The 20,480-nt window shown below is 39.2% G+C and overlaps 1 protein-coding gene across 3 annotated transcripts in view; it reads right to left on the bottom strand.

Annotated features, from left to right (window-relative positions):
- The window catches only part of GLRA3 (glycine receptor alpha 3), a 68,374-nt gene that overhangs the window by 9,873 nt on the left and 38,021 nt on the right, over positions 1–20,480 (bottom strand). For all 3 annotated transcript variants that reach the window (XM_074154480.1, XM_074154481.1, XM_074154482.1), the window contains 2 exons: positions 9,913–10,050; positions 1,507–1,721 (listed from right to left, as the gene is read on the bottom strand). In XM_074154480.1, coding sequence (XP_074010581.1) covers positions 1,507–1,721; positions 9,913–10,050 — 353 coding nt within the window. The remainder of the gene's footprint in view (positions 1–1,506; positions 1,722–9,912; positions 10,051–20,480) is intronic.

Here is a 20,480-nt window from a genome sequence, read left to right as displayed (position 1 = left end):
CCAAAGCTACTTTTATCAAACAAAACTTAACATGAAGACTAGGTAATAAGAGGGAAAACAATTAAATTTATAAGCGTTAAATATTATTTTTAAAAATGTAGTCTTTCACAAAATGTGTTTACTGTTTATGTCATAAACAGTTCCTCATGGTCTACTGTGTATTTTATCACGAACCAAATAATCCACAAGAAGCACATGCTCTTCCTTCCCTTGTCCCACTGAGATGTGTGAATGGTCCTAAGGGATCAGAGGATACCTTATACTGGGACCAGTGGGAATTCCTGTGTTAGAATGGATCTGATTTAAAGTTCCTGGAATAGAAATTAGGTAGGGGAAGAGAGATGGAGAACTCTGATATGTTCATTCTCTGCTAATATAGGCATGGTAAATCAAAGATATAAATTCAGATTGGTCCCTGTAATTTTGACACAGTGGAAGTGCTGAAAATCAATTGGAGAGTAGATGAACTGTAATTGATTAATTATTTATTTATTGCCTAGCTCAGCTGCGGGACATAACCTGGACTAGGAAGGTAGGGCCTGGTCCCTCTCTGAGCCTTCTCGTATAAACCAACATAGCTCTCTTCAGGCCTCAAAAATGTGGCAAAATGCATCTGTAGCTCTCCTTGGTAACCTCTTACATTCTTGCTTTTCTGAGTTTTTATAGCATTCCATTTTCTTATCTGTTGATGTTACATTTGGCTGCATTCTGATCCATATATCTGAAGTGAAGGCACACTCTCCTCTCTTAGGGGTACCTCTTTTACTTAAAAAAAAATAAAATAGCCAACTTCAAAATACCACATTAAAACTAATACAGAAGTGGACTTTGTGTATTTTTATCGTATATATTTTACTTCTATTGATTGCAATTGCACATGAAGATAGTCAAGGAATAACACTTAAAATGAAAAAGAAAAACTTTAAAGCAGTAACAAGTCAGAAAGCTTAAATAGTTAATCATAGAAATATGCCTTAAGCTGTTTACATTGTGTAGTGAACCATTCTTTATACAATTGTTTGGAGCTATTTAGCTTCACATTTTTCTACATTTTAATATAAATGCGTTTGTAACTACTGAGTTAATTCATTGTGTAGGCAGGTTTGGGGAAAGGAATATCATTGAGAGCAGGTTGGAATCTATGACTTTTAGAAATTCAGTTATATCTGCTGGGGTGACATCAGCTACTGGGATGCGGAAGAGGACGAGCCAGTCGATTACTGAGCAGCATTTATGTGGTACTGAATAACATTGCTTTCATCACTAGCTGAGGTTTGTGGAATTTAGCAGATGTGGGATTGGCTAAATAGTTGAAAAGGAGAGAAATAGAATATATTTGATTGGTGACTCAAAACCCCCCCAAATATTTCAAAGTTATTTACCTCCTTTAGAAGATGCTTAAATGCTAATAATTAAAACACATAGTATAAGGTTGACTGAAGGTGTTTGTCACACAGCAGTATGACTTCGTACTAACGCAGCAGAAGCAGAGGAAATGGTGCCTACCTTTGGAAGAGACGCTCGTGAACCTGAGCTCTGGGTTGTCATGGTCAGTACCGTGGTTATCCCCAGAGCCACCCTGGCGGGAGCTGCATCCATATTGATCCAGAATGACACCCAGGAGAGGATGACGATCAAGAGACTGGGTATGTACATCTGGATGAGATAGTAACCCATCTGCCTCTCAAGGTGAAATCGGACTTCAATACACGTAAACTTTCCTTTTGATAACAAAAAAGAGATATTCAAGAGAAACAGAATGTTCTTTACTGTCAACATCTAGTGCACCCTCTAAAGGTCTTCCACTCTGTCAAACGTATTTGTTATCTAATGAAAGATGAATGGTTTGATTTCTCTTCAGTGATTTTTGATATGTACAGTGCCCGTTATAACAGAATTATCTACTGGAAAGAAAGCAGACCAAAAACCTGAAAATTTAAGAATTCAATGAGCTCTGGACTACTTCTTTCCGTATAAAAACAAAGAGATGACTGAAACACAAATCCTTATGACACAGGAGAGTTCCTCTGTGCCATCACACTTTTTATGCACCTTATTGTTTGGAAATACTGCAGAAGAAGCTTGCTCTCCCATTGCATAAAATCTCCTTTACCTTTTGGTTCAATTTTAAACTTAAATTTGGTTTGGTTTTTTTTCAGTCCAGTGAATTTGGGGAAAAAATAGTAAGATCCGTGTGGGTTATCAATAGGAGATTCTGATAAATGTCTCCCTTTATCCCATTCAAACTGTTCCAACTCAAATGGAAATTGAGGACTTGAGATTAGGCAACTTTAGGAAGCTGATTAAATGGCCTAATTTTTCCAGATATTGAACATCAAGCAACCTCTGCTCGTTTAACCAAACCAGAAAAAAATCTGTTGTTTCCTCATAGAAATGCCATAAAACCATTTTTTTTCCCTCATATCCAGATCGGTTTTTGTATCCTCTGAAGTGTAGATTGTTTCTCAGATCTTGCCCTGGTCTCATTAGATTTTCTAATTCTGCTCGATGCTAATATTAGTCACATATGGATGGTCTGAAGGCAACGCTCTTGCTATTAATAGTGGATACATGAAACTTTCTCACAGCAAGAAATATACTGATTTCTTCCTTATTTGAATGAAAGCATTTCCTAATCCTAAATTTAACTACGTAGCTGTTTATTTCTTAAGTGGTATGAAGTTTTTTAGTTATCTTTTCCAGTACTTTTTGATAGATATTTTGCTAATCCATTTTTATTTGCCAAAATGCCATTTTATAGCAAATTGTTCCACGTTAATACTGCTTTAATCTTTATCATATTAACAAAATTCATGTAATGGACTTATTCGTGAGATTATCATATACTAATTTAATATATTGTGTGTTATACCGTGACAATAGTTTTAGGGATACAGAAATGAACTTCAGATAATGTCAGATGATAATATTTTTATTCCAGGCATTTTAAGTGCCTAGAAATATCCTCTGAACTTCATTATTTTCATTATAGTTCTCTTACCAGCCCATTACTTCTTTCTATGATGACATATTAAATGTGATTGTATAAAATTTGTATTCTACCAAGGAACTAAAAAAAAAACGTATTCAGGAAGACGGTATTTATGATGTTCAGTTTTAAAGTGCCATGCTGTATCTCAGGAGTTTTGTATCTGCCTTTTCAGTTATTAGTTCCATTCCTAATTGCCGGTGTTTTCTGAATCCTATCTACACTCCTGAAATCTGTGTCCCAAATCCTGGCTCAGCCATCTGCCGCCTCAGCTTCAAAACTGATTTCTGCTTCAATCGAGGAATTAAGTCCCGGTTTAGCAAAGTGAAGGGGAATTTTGATATTTCCTTCGGAAAAGGCCTGGATTTTCCCCCATGTTTCTCTTCCAGGATCTTTAAAAGGATATTTACATGAATCATTCTTTTACTTCGCGGTTCAGCACACCCCACGGAACTAGAAGTTCTGCTCTGACTGGCCTTTGTCAGAATCGCATGCTCCTTTCAAGCTGGTCCTTACCCTGAAAATGTCTTTTTTGTGTCATTTGTTGTGTAAATTCATCAGCCGTGGACAGCAGCGCGCTCTCTCTCACCCACCACACTAAATCCCAGCGGTAGGGAGTGACAGAAATGCATCAACCAAATCTAAGTCTCTTGCAAAGCCATTTTATTTGGCACCACATCAGCAAGAGTTAGAGTTCAACATGCAACATTTTCCTCTTATAGGGTTCTATAGTCTTCTTTCAAAACAAATTAGGAAGAAAAACTAAGGAGTATCAATATGCATAACTGAAGTGTTGATAAACATTGGTTGTTGCTTGTACATTGTCTATTTCTCCAGAGAAAGGTGGGATGAGAGCTCCGAGTCTCTTTCCTGAGCACTCAAGTAGGCTTGAATTATTACAGAGACCTCAGCACAAAAATACTGTGGTCCTAAACAAGGAGCAATAAATAATATATTAGCTCTGATGTGGGTTATTGTTATGCAGTTGCAAGTTTGGCAGGATTGTCTGAGCTAAGGAGGAAGAGAGGAATTGCCGTGGGGAACAGAACCCTAACGAAGGGAAAGAGATTCTGAATGGAAGGAGAGCAACTGGAATATATTGTAACCACAGAAAAGGAGACAAAATGGATGGGATTATGAAGAGGCCAGGACTAGGACTGAGTGATGCATTACAGGAATTATACTGAATAATTTTTGTGCTTGTTTTTTGTATTTTAGTAAACTTCGCTGGCCAATGGTGGCCACTCTGGCAGTCACTGCTCTCTGTTACTGCTCTGCTGGCTCTTGGCTTTCTCACTGGTAGAAGGCAGCAGCTGGAGGTCATCCTCAGCACTTGGCTGAGTGTGGAAGGGTTGATGGTAGCTTTTTCCCCTCCTGGCTGAGATCAGAACCACCTGTATAAACCTGGCTAATGAAGCAGAATGGAAAAAAAGCCATTTATAATAGCTCAGCTCGGAGGCAGCCAGCAGAGGTGGTGTGGTTGTTTCTCAGCTGAAACCAGCGTCCAGCTCTTGGTCCTCTTCCTCTATTCCACTTTGAATCCCTAACCAGGTTGGCTGTGGATTAATCTATTTGACTGGATACTTGGATGGATCAGAAGAGACGTGCCCATGAAGCCATCTCAGTGGGGGAGGAGACAGACAAGCAGCTAAGAGCATTCCTCTCATAATTCATTTGTGGCACATGAAAGGTAAGATCTTGTTTGCTCTGATACACACTGTAAATGTCATGGAGAGGGGCTGAGAGGAGGATGTGAAACCTTTGTAGTTTTGCTGAGGTTGATTCACAAATTAAGGCACGATACGAGTTTCAGGCCAGAGCTAAATATAGGCGTGCACACAATCCATAGTGGATGACTTCTGTAGTGAAAAAGAGCAGCTATTGAGGCTTTCCTAAAGGATAAGCATTTTTTCCTGAAACAGGAGGAATGTTCTTTGTGTTTGTAGGTCTGGCCTAAGCAGGGATTCAAGTGGGATAAAGGCAACCACTTACGCTGTACCTATGTATATGAAGTGAACTGGTATATATACATGTGATGATGCATTTTTCTCTCTTACACATGTTCTTTGGTAACATGCTTAGATCTACTGGGTTGGCATGATTTCCATACAGTATCCACACTGAAACCACTATTATAATGGAAAACAGTATATTCCAGTCAGTCTGTATGATTTTCTTTCCCCCAGGAAGCATAAGTGGCTTTTCTTGTGAGCAAGTGTCTAGGTCACATATTCTTTGTTGTTGCTGCTGTAGCCAACTGTGAGTAATCCCATCCCTGGAGGTGCCCAAGGCCGGGTTGGATGGGGCTTTGAGCAGTCTGGTCTGGTGGACCTGTAATAGACTACACAATTCTGTTTTATTTACCAGCAACAAACAGGCACCCCAAGGGCAAGAATATTGCTGGCTATGGAGCTTTGCTAACAGAGCCCAGGGGCAATCGAACTTGGGCAATCTCCTCTGGCACGGCGTTTTTCCCTTTGAAAAACTGCCAGAGCCACAGGTTCAACATGAGATTAAGCACTGGGAGACAGGAGAAAGGGAGAGTGAAACTTCTTCAGGGGCTGGGATATGCTTGGCCTAAACGGCTGACTTTAGATCCCTTAATGCGATGCAGAGCTTCTCCCATTTCTCTGTCTTCTGGAAATCCCTTTCTTAAGAAGCTCAATTACTCCCCCTAAGGATCCTAAGCACTCCAGCTTTAATCTGAGCTTAAAACTTGTGCTAGGGTATTTATTTCTAGGTGCTATTCTGAACCTCTGCAGTGTTTACCATTTTTAGACTTGTAAAAATCCCAGTTCCTCATTTTATGTGGAAAAGATATTGCAAAAGCCAGCTGAGACGCTTTTCTCTATAGCGAGAAAAGTAAAGACAGTTCTCTCTTCTAAAAGCAAAAGTTTTAGTCTCTTCTACAGGAAAACAATAGGTGGACTCGAGAAGCAGATTTTGCATGGATTGATGCAATGTGGCTACTGCACTTTTTGTCTTTCACTGTTTTCTAGTGATTAATACTTTGGATTTGCAAGTTCTCCCTTAATAGTTGCCACTGTAATGCTTCGAATATTCTTGTCTGCTCTCTGTACCTTGGTATGAAGCAAAAAAGGACCAACATTTTACTCAGACAAACTGGATTAGTGAAAAAAGCCTCAACGCCCCAAATAGAAAGCTTTTTATTTTTAAAGTACTTAACGTTGAAAGAAATTATCTGAGGACAATTTTATGTTCTAACTGAAATAACTGTTTTGTTGAACACATGGTCTCAGAATGAAATAAAACTATTTCCATAAGAGGGATGGCATAGACCACCAGCACTTTCCCCCTGCCTTTTGTTACGCGCTTGCTTTCTGCTCTGCGTCTGCTAAAATGAGGCCACAATTAACGTCTCTGGGTGGAAAAAGTACTGGGTGTTACGTATCAGGCTGCAATCATAATCACAGAATCATTGGAGTTGGAATGGACCTTCTAGAGATCATCTAGTCCAACTCCCCTGCCAAAGCAGGATTGCCTATAGCACATTACTCAGGACTGCATCCAGGCAGGTAATTTTCACAGAGAGCGTGAAGGAGAATGAAATATATAAACTGACTTTTCCATGAGGCAGTGCTGCTCCTTCTACTTTCTCTTCTATTTATGGGTCATTATCAGAATGATAATGGGTCATTATCAGACACCACCAGGAGAGCAGTCTCACTGAGTTTATATTGCTCAGTAAAAAGACTTCCTTTCCATTCCTCCCAGAATGTTACACAGTCATTTCAGAGTCATTCTGCATTACTTATTACTGAAACACTGTTAAATAGTATCTGTCCTTAGGCCTTCCCATTATAAAATTTCTTAAAAAAACAAGATACCATAAATTATGTGTGTGTCCAAAGCTGGTTATTTCAAGAGATTGTCTATAAAATTGATTACATATAAGTAAAGTTAGCTGAAATTTTCTTCATACCTCTCTAAGAAGGAGACAGGGTAATAAAAAAGCACTTGATAAGTGCAGTCTCCAGATGCTTTTTGCAATTTGCACTGAAATATAAATTTCAATTTTGAGTATATTTTGCAAATTGAGTATATTTTGCTTGTGATGTGAAAACCTAATCAGGTGTTGCACTGAATTAGCAAGGTCAGGGAGGGGAGAAGTAAAAACTAAGGAGGATCTGATAGCAACAGAAACAGCAAGGATGTGTAATGGCTCTACTTCCAGGAGAGCTGGAGAACTTTTGATTCAATGCATCTTTAAGGCAGAATGTTTAAATTTTGATAAATGCAGGAGTGACCATTGAGGTCTCTTCTCCTCCAGAGAAAAATGCCCTATTGGAGTCAGGCACTGCTGTTCTCTGTGTCTCGGGAGGGTCAAGTCCTCAGCCACTTGTAGACTTAGTTTTTCAAAGTGTTTATAATTGCTCCTTTTTCAGTGAAAGAATGAGCAGCTTCAGAGATTTCACACCCATAGAATACCTACTGGACAGAAAGTACAAACTTCCTTTTCTGAGAAGTGATCTATGAAAAAAATCCATGCTGTAGTCTCAAAAGAGTTGTTTAGGTGTTTCTCAAAACAAGGAGCAGTTTGAGTTGTTGGCAGAGGAAGGCATCAAAGTTATATCTCCTGATGTCTATCATGTTGGCAGCAAAATGGCCCAATATAAGGCATTAAGTCAGTTGAAGGTAGGACTGAGAAAGGGTTCAATCTCTATAGGTTGTTAAGCAACTTGTTTGACCTTAGTGGGGAACCAAAGAGATAACGAGCAAAGATTGTGTAGGAGATGGATGTGTCAGGAGGACAATGGGGAATGTGGAGTTAAGGAAGTGGGCTGTTCATCGAGGTCACAGATTTACTGTATCAAGGATACAGAGTTATCTGAAATGATCCCTTACAGAACCTGTTGGTCCTGGTGGAGAGTGTACCAACCATAGCTCTGCTGCTTCCAGGACCACTACATCCAATACTTGGAGCCAAACCCCATCAATCAACATAAAACGGTTCTGAGCAGCATCATTCAAGTGCAGATTTTTCATGGTGTAGGGGTAAAGCCAAGATGCAGAGTATTTCTGTTTGTGCCTGCTAGACTGTTATTACATATAAATTCATACTATCGTATACTGGGCTTTTTGCAGCTGTGGTTGAAATTACCTGTGCTTGAAACCAAAATTGAGTGTTGCCCAAAATCTCAGGGGAGCGATGATGTGACAGAGGAAGTGAATGAGGATGCAGTAAAGCGAGACCATCCTCGTAATGGGACTGGTTCATGTATTGAGATTTTTTCTGGTTGTTACGACTCCACTTCCCAAATTTGTCACTGAGGATATGCCAGTGGACGCAAAAACACGAAAATGATGAGAGATGTTGCATCATTTCAGAGCACAAGACTTGATGAGCCATTATGCTGTGCTGTAGCTGGAACTGTGATGTGCCTATATTTAGAAGCAGTTTGTTTTTCAAGCTGTGGTTACAGAGCTCCATTTTCAATTGGGCATGAAACACCGATGAGACACGCACTGACGAGTTTCCACATACTGTCCTGAAGCTTTGTGTTAATTTTTATTTCACTGGGTGACTTTTGAGGTTTTTCTTCTGTTTTCAGGATGTCTCAGAAAAGCTTTCCATCCTGTGTTGTAACTGAATTTAAATTGAAAACTCTTTTTCTCTTCTTTGGTCACTCTGCATACGAGCTGCAGTTGTTTAACAATTTTTAAAGAATCCTTTTAATCTAATCTGTTGCAAGCCAAAGAAATAGGCTTTATTTCTAGTTTTGAAAAGATATTTTTGTTTCTTGTGGAGTATCCTAAAGGGTATCTGTCTAAAGGGTATCCCATTGCAGGAGCATTAAGAAAGTGCATTAGTGGTCACATATCACATATCTGTCATAAACTGGTCACATAATGGGGGAAAAGAAGCTCTTAGTTGGTGTTGTCTTTTAATGTAATGTTTAGAGTTTTTTAGCCTACACACAGTAGTTAATAATTCTGGCTGTAACAGAGAAATGAAAGGCAATCACACCCTCCTAGAAACCAAACCAAACTGTGTAACTAATGTTAAACCCCCCCTTTTCAAATAATCCCAGAGATGATATATTAAACATATCATAAACAAACACAGTAAAACAAACACAGTTTTAACAAGGCTTCAACTCAGAAAGGCCATGTCTACTTTGGACCCCCGGCCATTGCACAGGAAGGATGCTTTTGGCTCGTTTGCGTTGCCCCCTCGCTGTAAGAGCCAGGGCAGGGAGAGCTGCCCCGCACCCCCTGTGCCCTCTTTCTGGGCTGAGCCAGGCCATGTCAATGTCCAGCACATGGACCTTTGGATGTCCTGGTGCTTCAGACCCCACAGTGTAGACGTGGTCATGGCACCTGCTGTGAAAATAAGACTCCGGACTGAATTGCCTCTGAATTATTTCAACTATTATTTTGTAAGTTTACTGAAATAGGAGTTTGTTTGGCCTTCAGGTAGTTTTGTTTCATTGTGTCAGTAATTTAAGACTGCATTATCACAGAATGGTTTGGGTTGGAAGGGACCTTAAAGCCCATCCAGTGCCATTCCCTGCCCTGGGCAGGGACACCTCCCACCAGACCAGGTTGCTCCAAGCCCCCTCCAACCTGGCCTTGAACCCCTCCAGGGATGGGGCAGCCACAGCTTCTCTGGGCAACCTGGGCCAGGCTCTCACCACCCTCACAGCAAAGAATTTCTTCCCCAGATCTCATCTCCATCTCCCCTCTTTCAGTGTCAAACCCTTCCCCCTCGTCCTATGGCTCCCCTCCCTGATCAGGAGTCCCTCCCCAGCTTTCTGGTAGGCCCCCTGCACATTATCTGCACCGCTATGTTTTAATCTTGTGAGTTCAGTGAGAATATTTAAAAAAAACCCAAACAACTCTCCAAAATAGCAATAAATGCTAAATTCTTCCCAGTTTTAATCACTAATATGCTTTCCTACCTGTGTTGTAGTGCTTGGTGCAGTAACATAAATCCTTTTCTTCTTTCAATAGAAACTGTGGCAGAGTGAGACCTTCTGCTACTTGAACTGCTCCCTTTTCTTGCCATTCAAAAATGAGGTCGTTCATTGTGTATCCAACTAAAAAAAACAACCCACAAACACAAGTAAATTCTAAGTCAGCTGTGAACTTTGAAAAGCAGGGGTGTAACAAGCAGTGATGGCTTAAGTAAATGTTATAAAAAGGAGATAATACAGGGGGTCTTCTTGTACCTGTTAATCACAAAGTGTTGTATGCCATTCAATACCATACTGAACTAGACAAAAAGCCAGTCATATCTTCTGTGAAATCTTAATGGTCAAGTAGTCTATTAATGGAATTAACAAAAGCATCAAAATGAGCTAAATATCCAATTCTCTGGGGGCTTGGGAAAATCTTACCCTCCCCAACCCACGGAGGATAAAATCGGCCCTTTACACTCAGATCTTTCTGCTTTAATTTCGGGTAAAATGGTGGTTTGTCAAAGCTATGTTTGTGTCAATTGTTAAGTGCAATTTCTTCAGAGAACAATGAATGAGAATTTCTGCGGGAGTGAGGTATTACTTGAATTGAAAAAATACTGTTCTCTGAAGCTGGTACAGAGCAAGGGAAAGCAATGGATTGTGATCATCTCGTATTAGCTGATTGTGAGGTATTATGAGACTAAAAGGTGTTCAGTTTTAATATTCAGATTCCTGCACTTATCCGTACCTCATGCATGTGTGTGTATAAGACTAAATACAACAGCAAAAGCTGTAGTAGAAGTACTAGTCAAGGGCCAGACTTTCTAAAAGGGCAAGTATTTTTTCCTTTTTTCTATTTTCCTCTCTCAGCTGAATATTTGCACAGGGGATCCTTGGGGAAAATAGCTCTAATTCCTCTGAATATGTGATGTATTAACTTTCCAGTATATCCCTGGCTTTTTATTCTAAATTTTTCTGAATAAACTTTCTCTGGTTATGACAACTGAAAAAAAACACCACCCCAAATCAATCTTCCTGTCCTCATTCAGGTTTCATTAAGGCTTTCTCAGGATTTAGTATATTTGGGCAAAGTGAGATTTTTATATTGAAATCTAAAACTAGATAGCTTCTATTGTTGTAATAGTTTGAACGACAAGGGTACAATTGAGTCGCATATAATAGCTTGAGCCAGAAGGTGTAATTTTTACATCTAAATTAAACAGCTTTCATTCATCTATTTTGCTGCTTTGCAACGTTTCCTCCCTGCTTTAGTCCAATGCTAACGAGCTGTTGAGGGTAACCTGCTGATAACTGGAAATATCTTTTAACCTTTCAGCAACAAATCACTGTTCAAAATAAATTGTTCAGAACTTTCTCAGAGTATCTGTCTGCCTGCAAATACTGAAATGTTGAGTTCCAGTGAAGGAAATAACCTCTCTGGTGTGTGGGCGTAAATCTTTCACCTGGTATATTTGGTGACTTCATTACTCTTTGGATACATCTATAGATGTTATTCAGCCATAATGCCCTGATTTGCTGCACTCGGGGTGACTGTTGCTTTACTTTGGCATTTTGTTGGGGCTGGATGAATATGCTAAAAATGAGACCATACCCTTTTAAATAAGTATTGAATTAAGATTAGACATTACTCAAGTCATTTTATATATGTATATATTAACTGTGCAAGGAAACCTTTTTTTTTTCTGTCTTATTTCATACATGACACTCAATGAACACAGACTTAAAATTCACTATTACATGCCATAAACTATGAAAAATCATAAGTATAACTCTTATCAAACTTTACATGAATTCAGACAAAAAGCAGTTGTGTGTAAAGCAGATTATCACTTGAAGCATGTAGATTATGGCCAGAAGCGATATCCCCCAAGTAAAACTCATTGAACTGACAAGAAACAACTGCTATGTCAAAATGTATTTCACTAAATCAGATTCATTCATCTCTAATGCCTCCTTTTAATTTTGATTATCTACCCTGCCCACTAATTCTTCTGTAGTGCAATCTAGTAAAAATAATAGCTGTGTATGCAAAATGCTGATGTAGAAATTCATTTTTATCATGTCTACTTTTAAATGCCTAAATACAGCTTTAGCATTCAATACTATATCTGGTTTTGTAAGTCCAGATCATAAAGTAAATGTGTCTAAAAGTACAGAGATTAATAGAGATGTGTTTGTTATACCAAATAAATTTAAAATAGTATAATCTCATATTTCCACTAGTTAGTTAAATTAAATCAACTTAAATTGAATCTCAATCAAATTTAAGGCCCTATATTAAATGTGATATATGTAGTCCAATCAAATGTGCGCGCTGAATTTGGGGGCTGAGAGCACAGCAAGGAGCAAAAGTAGAGGGAGCTTTGGCAATGAAAATTTGGAAGCCTCAAGGGCAGAGTGTTATTTTTTATATTAGAATCCTAGACCCACCAATCACAAAAGTTAACAGTCTTAGAATTATGTGGATAACTTTAAAATTCGAATGCCACTGCCTGAGTTCAGTGGGACTGTGAAGACCTTTCCTGCGTACGGATTTGCTCTGCTGAGTTTGCAAAATCATAGAATCATAGAATGGTTAGAGTTGGAAGGGACCTTAAAGATCATTGAGTTCCAACCCCCCTGCCATGGGCAGGGAGAAAATGGAAATGATTAGATGCTGCAACAGAGAAGGTCTCCACTAAAATGCAGTTACCTTGCTCATCTACATGAGAAAAAGTACACTCGTCCATCCACTGCTGAAATGAGTTCCTGTACCACAGAAGCCCCTACCAAAGTGAGTTTTGCAGTTTATTTATACTTTTTTATATTTTCAAAAATAACAGAGACAATGCTTAACCACATTTCCTACGCCTCTAACGTTTCTATCAGGAGGACAGTGTATTTTGTCCAGGGAAATGATTTCAGTGGCCTTCTACTCGACTCTGAGAGTATAGAAAGAGGTGACCCAAAGCAACCAATAATTTTATCAATTACACGTAACTTTAAATGTTTATTAACTCTGCTTATAGATGTATGGATCTTATTCTGTAGTAGACATAAGTGCTTAACCCTTCAATCCTGACTTCTTCTTGGGATAAGATGTGAGTGTAAGATGCCTTCTCCCTGCCTTGCTTTCATTTTATTCTGCTTTCCATGGGAAATGTGTCCGAAGGGAGTCCCAGTCTATGTGTCTGGAAAAAAAATCTGTGAATCTATTTCTGAGCACTTTCAGGGAAACTTTTCAGCCTTTTTCAACCTTTCAGGGAAAACTTTTGCTACATAATGGTTATTCCTATCTGTAAATCCTTGCTGTTCACTCTTACTATATGACCTCTCTTGCTGCTGCTTTGTGAGCAGAACAAGTATCTCTTATTTGCATTTGCTGCAGCCCAGCTTGATATTCAGTCTCTTGCTAAAAAGGAATTTTTCTTTTTTTGACTATGAGCTGGGTTTGGTCACTGTTATAAATTGCTGCCAGATACTTTTATTACTGGTGGCTGGGAAATACGGTGTTGTGGAGGAAAGTTCTAGTTGGCTACATTTTAGTGTTGAAAAAAGGACAGTCAGACACTGGCCTAATTAGTATAAGAGGGATCAGCCCACTTTTTCATTGACGGTGGAAAAAGTGATCTTTTTATACAACAGAAATGGCTGGAAGTAATGGAGGTTATCATCTGTATAATGGTCTGCAGGACCAGGTGAACCTAAACTAAATCAGGTAGATGAGTGAGGACTTCTACCACCGAAATCTGGTGTGCTAGGGTTTGGGTTTGCAGGGTGCAAATGCATGAAGGTTGAGAAAGGAAACAGAGGTGCCAAATTTTGTGTGTTATGGGACGCAAACCAGCTGTTGCAGCTCATCTAGAGTGCAGTTTGCAACGTATTTGTTGTTGTCTGGCTACTGTCCAGGTGTTTGCTCTTACTTAATTCTATAAAGATATTATTATCGCACAAGATCTTAGTAGTGTCATTGTAGAACTGGAAAGAAAGGACAGAAAAGAACACATTTTGATGTAGAAGAGCGGTGTTCCAAAGTTACAGGACTGGTTGGGCTGCATTAATACTGCCTCTATTAACCCAAAGTCTGAGGTCTTGAACATCTGTAATGCGAAAGCAGACGATAAATTGTTGGTAATTATATGACAAGGCGATCATCCCAGGAGGAGAAGGTTGCCAGAGGGAGTATTTCTCGGGAAAAGTCAAGAACTGTGTGTGTACAGGGCACTGTAGCCTCTTGGCAAATGGCTCCCTTTCAAAAGACAACTCAGTTTGAGGAGCCTGAAGTCATTCCAGGTAATTAGTTAGTGGAGCATGTACTGGCAGACTGAGACCTCCGCCTGAGATGAATACGAAGACCTGGCAAAATAAGTAGAATTTAGAATTAACTGGCAGCGTAGAAGGGCCTGAAACAATAGGGAAAATTGGATTTGGCCTGCAGAAGTTTTCTTTAGAGAATAGTCTGTCACAGACTGGTGAAAAGTGAAAAAATGAAAGTAAAACTCTGTATGGTCACACTTAAAGAGAGAGGAGGTGGGAAAAACAAGGCAGCGGGTGAGGAGTGGTTGTCAGGACTTGTGCCTGGAACAGTTGATGCAGGGTTTTGAATGTCTGGACACCAAATAAAATGAAACTATAGTGTTAGTCTTTTTAATTGATCTAACCTATATAAAACTCTTTGGCAGAAGGTGGATGAGACGACAGAAATACTAACTCTAGCCTTTAGAGAGCACTGAAAATTGTCTAACTAGAATGAAAAATTACAGCATGTTCAGCTACAGGTTGCAGGAAAAATTGCAGGGAAAAAGGATGTGATCCTGCTGAAATATTTCTAAGTAGTGAGAGCAACTATAGTGTCCGGAAAAGACAAAACCGAACTTTTCCCTTGGTCTGTTATCTTTTCCAGAAAATCTTATCTTTTCAAAAATGGTTTTGACAAGTTATCAACACCCATGTGGCACCTCTGAAAGGAAAAAATAGGTTGTATCTGTGGGTTTTTTTTTTAACACTATTATTAATGATAAATATAACCTTTTCATTCATCCAATTTTGAAAGTGTAGGAACAAAGTCCACCGTAAATAAATAGGATTCCATTCAACCCACATCAGTCCACATGACTCCATAGAACTTATTGGAAACAAGCTGTTTATATCAGTTGTGTACATGCATGCTAAGGGTATGAAAATTTTATTTTAGCTAATTCAATATCAGCTGTAGGCATTAAAAGCCCATAATCTCACGGGCAAGACAGTGGACATCCAACAAGTTTGTCTTGAAGAATTATTGAAATGTCTTGAAAGTATGAAGGTCTCTTCTCCAGGCTGTCCAAGGACCACACCGTTGCAAAAAACTTTTGTATATGTTTTTTTGAATAACTGTTTGTTATTCAAGACAAGCAATTCCCCTGTATCTTCAGGGACTCCACACCTTTGAACCACAATTGTCTTGGCAATTCCAAGATACCCCCTCTTTTACTTCTGCTGAGTATTTGCTGTTCTTTCCTTTTAACCACCCTTAGAATACCATTCCAAGCCATGAAGAACAAAATTTTTGAGCAATCTAGTGATCCAGTTGAATGCCAATATATCTTGTAAATTTTCTACCCATTCTGTTGTATCCCAGGAAGGCCATGCTTCCCTTGTGTCGTTTTATAATACCTACAGGCATATTAAAACCTAACTCTTTTCCTCTTGTTCAATAAACAAAGACATGAATGGCGTGAAACAACTCAGCCGAGTATCTAGCATTTTTGTACAAGAGTTTAGACTTGTATAAGAGTTTAGACTACAGAATTTATTCTTTAGTTCTTTTAATCCCAGTGATTTACCTAAATTTCATTCTCATGTCTTTAATGTTTAGTAAGGTACAAGTCCAGGAGGAACATTGGATTTATTCAGCAAATTTATTCAGCAAGCCGAGCGTTCCTTTAGTTATCCAGTTGAGGCAAGGACTAGGGTCATGTTGACCGGAGTTATTTGACGACTACTCTGTCAGGCATCCCAACAGTGTGCCCCCCAGGCAGGCTGCCGGCACGTTACTGTTCCTGGAACATGGCAGAGGTTTGAATTGTGCCCTAAATTCCAAGCAACGTTGCAGGGGGAAGCTAACGAGCCTGGGTTTGGCTGGAGGTTAGAATAAATTCTTCTAATATACATTATGTACTAAAAATATTAGCTTCAGAAATGAACTGTGAGGCATTTCAAGGCTAAATTTATGCTGGAGCTCCAAGACAGCAGGATTTTTATTCTATGTACTTCTGAGCTGCTTTGCAAAGGCTCTGCTCCTTGCACTGGCCTCAAAGTCATTCTAATGGAATCTCTCCCTCAGGAGTTACAGGTTTATCCTTCTTAGCCTGAATGTCAGAGAAGAATAACATTTCGGGCCCAGCCCACATCCCTCCAACCTAACAGTCCCTGCTGAAGCCTATAGATCTTCAGCTGTCATGTTTATATGAGCTTCTGTGGGTTCAGCAGCAGTTGGGATGGTTACTGCCACCCTTTCATCCAGCATTGGTCAGGAGCTGAAGACTACAAATGTCCAGCTCTTCAAAGCTGTGTGTCAGGTCTCACTTCAGATATGCCCAATGGGCTGAGTGATGGAATCGTAGAATGGTTTGGGTTGGAAGGCACCCTAAAGACCATCTAGTTCCAACCCCCTGCCATGGACAGGGACACTTCCCTGTAGACCAGGTCACCCATTTGCAGAGTAGAACTCATAGGATGAATTGTTGACAATGTTTATGCTACTGAAATGGAAAAGAGGGATGGTTTCCACGTGTTCTACAAGAACGTTCACCTCCTGTGTCCATAATTACTGTCACTCAGGCGGACACCTGAGGTTCCCTGGCAGATAAGGAATACACTCCAGTGCCATTATCTTTCTTATGCTGTCTCTGCACTGCTGTGGGAAGGGAACAATGAGCACATCGTTTTCTCTACTGCAGAAAGACTAAAAAGCCTCCATAAATCAAAAAGGTGGGAAAAAAAGGCCATTATTTAATTTATTGAGAGACAATATGCATAAAAATAAAATTATGATGTGAACAGGTGCTTTCTCCCTTACATATGTTGCTTTTCATAACATATTTCTTCTTTTATAACCGAGATAGTCTTTGAAAATTCAGGAATATTGAATGTCACACAAAGTTATAATTGTGATAGATGAATAAAGGAATGTAGAGATAAAAGTGAAACTTAAAAAAAAAAAAAAAGGAGAGACAACAAGCTCTAGCACATGAAAGAAAAACATTTCTTTCCTGGGAGACAGGCCGCAGAAATAAATATGTATCTAGCTGACATTTCTCTGTATCTTATTCAAGCAGAATAAAACTAAAATTATCTCACATGCCTATAGGCTGCCCTGGTGTCAGGCACAGAAATGTAGAAGGGATTATTTCATATGTGCATTTTCATTTGCTTCCTTTCTCAGATACAAAAGCAGCTCATCCTAGTTGCTGAGAAATCATTTGGTAAAATATATCCTTTAAAAATAGAAGGCATTTCCACTTAAATATTTTTCAGACGCTCATGATGTAAGCGAAGCTCTTTAACCAGAGGCAAATCCAGCTGCTTAGACTGACCTTGGAAAAAACTTTACATGAGATGGCTAAAAATAAAAATATCATTTGGGAAGCTATACAGGAATTTTCCTCTTGGAGCTTTCTCTGCTGGGGCAACAAGATCAATATTGAAGGGAAGTATATAGTATTAAACAAAATTATTATTTTATAGTAGAGGTAAAACCTTTATAAGTAATTGTCGACCTTTCTTACAACCTGGTGGTAAGATGAGTGAGAAAAAGATGAGTGACTTGGTAGAAACAGCCTAATTTCCTTAGTGACACACGCAGGAGCAAGGCTTGTAAGACCAGATACTGTGCGATAAATGGGCCTTGGGAATTCATAGTTGTACTATGTCCTGTGCAACTTGGCTCTCAGTGGAGAAACCACCAATGATGGTCACTTTCCAAAGGGACATCTGGAAGTGTGGCAGCTGCTGTTTTGCTCCTGCAACCGCTTGACGAGTGGATCATTTACTTGGGATACGAGAGGACTGTCCTCTCAGTTATGAAGCTCCATGTCTTCCACTTCCCCAGATAGTGCATTGGCCATCAGGTTGGGTGCTTCCGTCTCCTGTTTAGGTTGTCTCACAGGGCACCATAAAATATGAGCCAGCCAGCCACAGGAGACTGGCACTGTGGCCTAGAAATTAGAGATGCTTGGATGGATTCAGGCTCTCAGGGTTATGTCAGTTCTTACCTCAGGACATTTGATATGAACCCTGGGAAAATGCTAAACACACCCATCCTCCTTTTTTCCTCTATAGTTTTAAAGAGAACTGGATGCCTGTTCTTAGCCAAAGACTCTGGAATTTGAATGTTTCTCCTCACCTTTTTCAAAGTTTTGGAAATTGGTCAGAGTTCAGACTCATATAATACCTTTTTTGGTTGTTTTTGGTTTGGTTTTTTTTTTTTTTGCCTAGTTACTCTCCTATCCAGTTTGTAGATATTTTTTGTAACTCTTCCAAGGTGTCTCTTTCCCTTCCTGTCCATCTTGTATAGAGAAACTGGGCTTGGGCAGGTGACTTCCTGCTCTTGAAGGTCTGGGAGCTTGGAAATTATGTCACTGCACCTGTTGTCTTTGGTTCCAAAGTAATTTCTCTCAGTTTCAGGGCACTGCTGTTGCAAACCCAACTAGTTATTCTGCTGTTGGACATGGAGGTCTGGCCAGAGCTCCCACACGCTGCAAAATTTTCTACCTCAGGCTGGAAACTTTGCTTATAGTCTCTATTTTCCAATGTCTGGAGTTACAGGTAAAATGGAATTAGACAAGGCGATATGGGTGAAGCTCTAGTACTTGTAACTTCCTTATGAAATCAAATTTTATCTTTCTCTGTAACTAGAAGATTTTGAAGTGCTCATTTGTATTTTGTTCCACTCTTCTTTTGTGAACGTCGCCTCTCTCTGCTCCGTGGATGTGCAGCAGGGAATTTGCTCTCACTGAACAGAATGATTAAAAAAGCAAGACTTCAGTGAAAAATGTTCTGCTGGAAAATGCAGTAGAACATCTACAGCGTCATTCAAGTAAGAAGTGTTGGTTCCCTATGGTGCCGTTTGTGGGAGCTGTGAGCTCCTGCCAGGCTTCTATAAAGCAAACCAGATGCCTGTTTGCTCTAGAATGCTCAGCTGTTGTGTGACCTGTCCTTACAGGGACTGGAGGGGGGGAAAAATACAGCTGAGTTCTATAAAGTTGTTAAAGCATCAATTTCATAACTTTTTTAACACTTTTTTAAAAAATAAATTAAACCTTTTGCTTGTTCAAACAGTATGATACTTGCTGTTTGAAGTGCAATTGTATATAGTGAATATACTTGCCCTCTGTATGTACTCTGATACAACTGCCTCATTAACCCTTTATTTAGTCACATTAATTATAAAGGTGATGTAGGTTATTAATAGGATTATCCTCTCGGGTTGTCTGTGGAGTTTTGCTTTAATGCTGAATATATAATACTGCCCTAAATTCCTTGACATTTGCAGCAAATAACTACTCAATTTTAATCGAGAAAATTTCTGCTGTCAGATCCAGCCATTGCCCTCATATTGAAACCCCGCTTTTTAATATTACCATCTGTGCACTGCAATTGAAGCTGGAGCTGGCTTTCATATTCACCCTGCAATTTTTTGTAAAAGCACACCAATACCCTTACAACAACCAGCTCCCACATACTGACTGACAGATAATTACCTCTCTCTCCTCTTAGATGCTAATTTGTTCCAGTAAAAGAAGAAAAAACGCCAGGAAATACTTTAATCAAATTATGTATGTTGTATTTCTGATCTATAACGTATTTCAAATAATCCAGTATGTTCATTCTATAGAAATGAAAATTATTTTATGGAATATTTTACTTATTGATCCTAAACCTGTAAATCTGATATTAAGATAAATACTGACTATTTATCTCTTTTTCCTGTCATTAATTTTCACAAACCTGAGATTGCTGGTTTCCTTAAAAGAACACTTTATTTTATTTTTGTTCTTCACATCACTATGGGGATTTTTTTTTGCTGGGAATCTCTTCCAAAGCCCTCTCATTTTAAAGGGAAAAGGCAATTCCTAAATACGTCATATCACAGGAAAAATGCAAATTTAATGCATATCTCTGCCTCTACCCAGTGTTGGCTCAGCTCCAAGCATCAGACAGGACCTTTGGGTTTGTGCTTCTCTGTGTGTTTGTCTTGAAATGACATAGCTGCTGGACGCTTTCCAACCTGTTTTATGTTCTAAGCCAGATATCGATGGAGATAAATACAATATATGATGGGTTGAGTTAACAACTGCTAATTTTATTTCACATAAACAGTACTGCTGTTAACTGAAAGATAATTCTGCAAAGCCTGTTTTGTCTAAGCTGGTTTTACCTTCTCCCCTGCTCTCCTCTGGATATTTGTGTATAATGCAAATAGAGCTTTATGAAGAGATTATTTAAATCGCATGGGGTTGTAATTTTGCTTTTTCCGTTGAAATTCTAGTGTAACACCAGGTTTGGACAAACCGTCAGACCTTCTC

Source organism: Numenius arquata, chromosome 10 (assembly GCF_964106895.1).
Source record: "Numenius arquata chromosome 10, bNumArq3.hap1.1, whole genome shotgun sequence".
NCBI lineage: Eukaryota > Metazoa > Chordata > Aves > Charadriiformes > Scolopacidae > Numenius > Numenius arquata.
The sequence above is the reverse complement of the archived record's forward strand: the minus strand, read 5'-3'. Positions and strand labels throughout refer to the sequence as shown.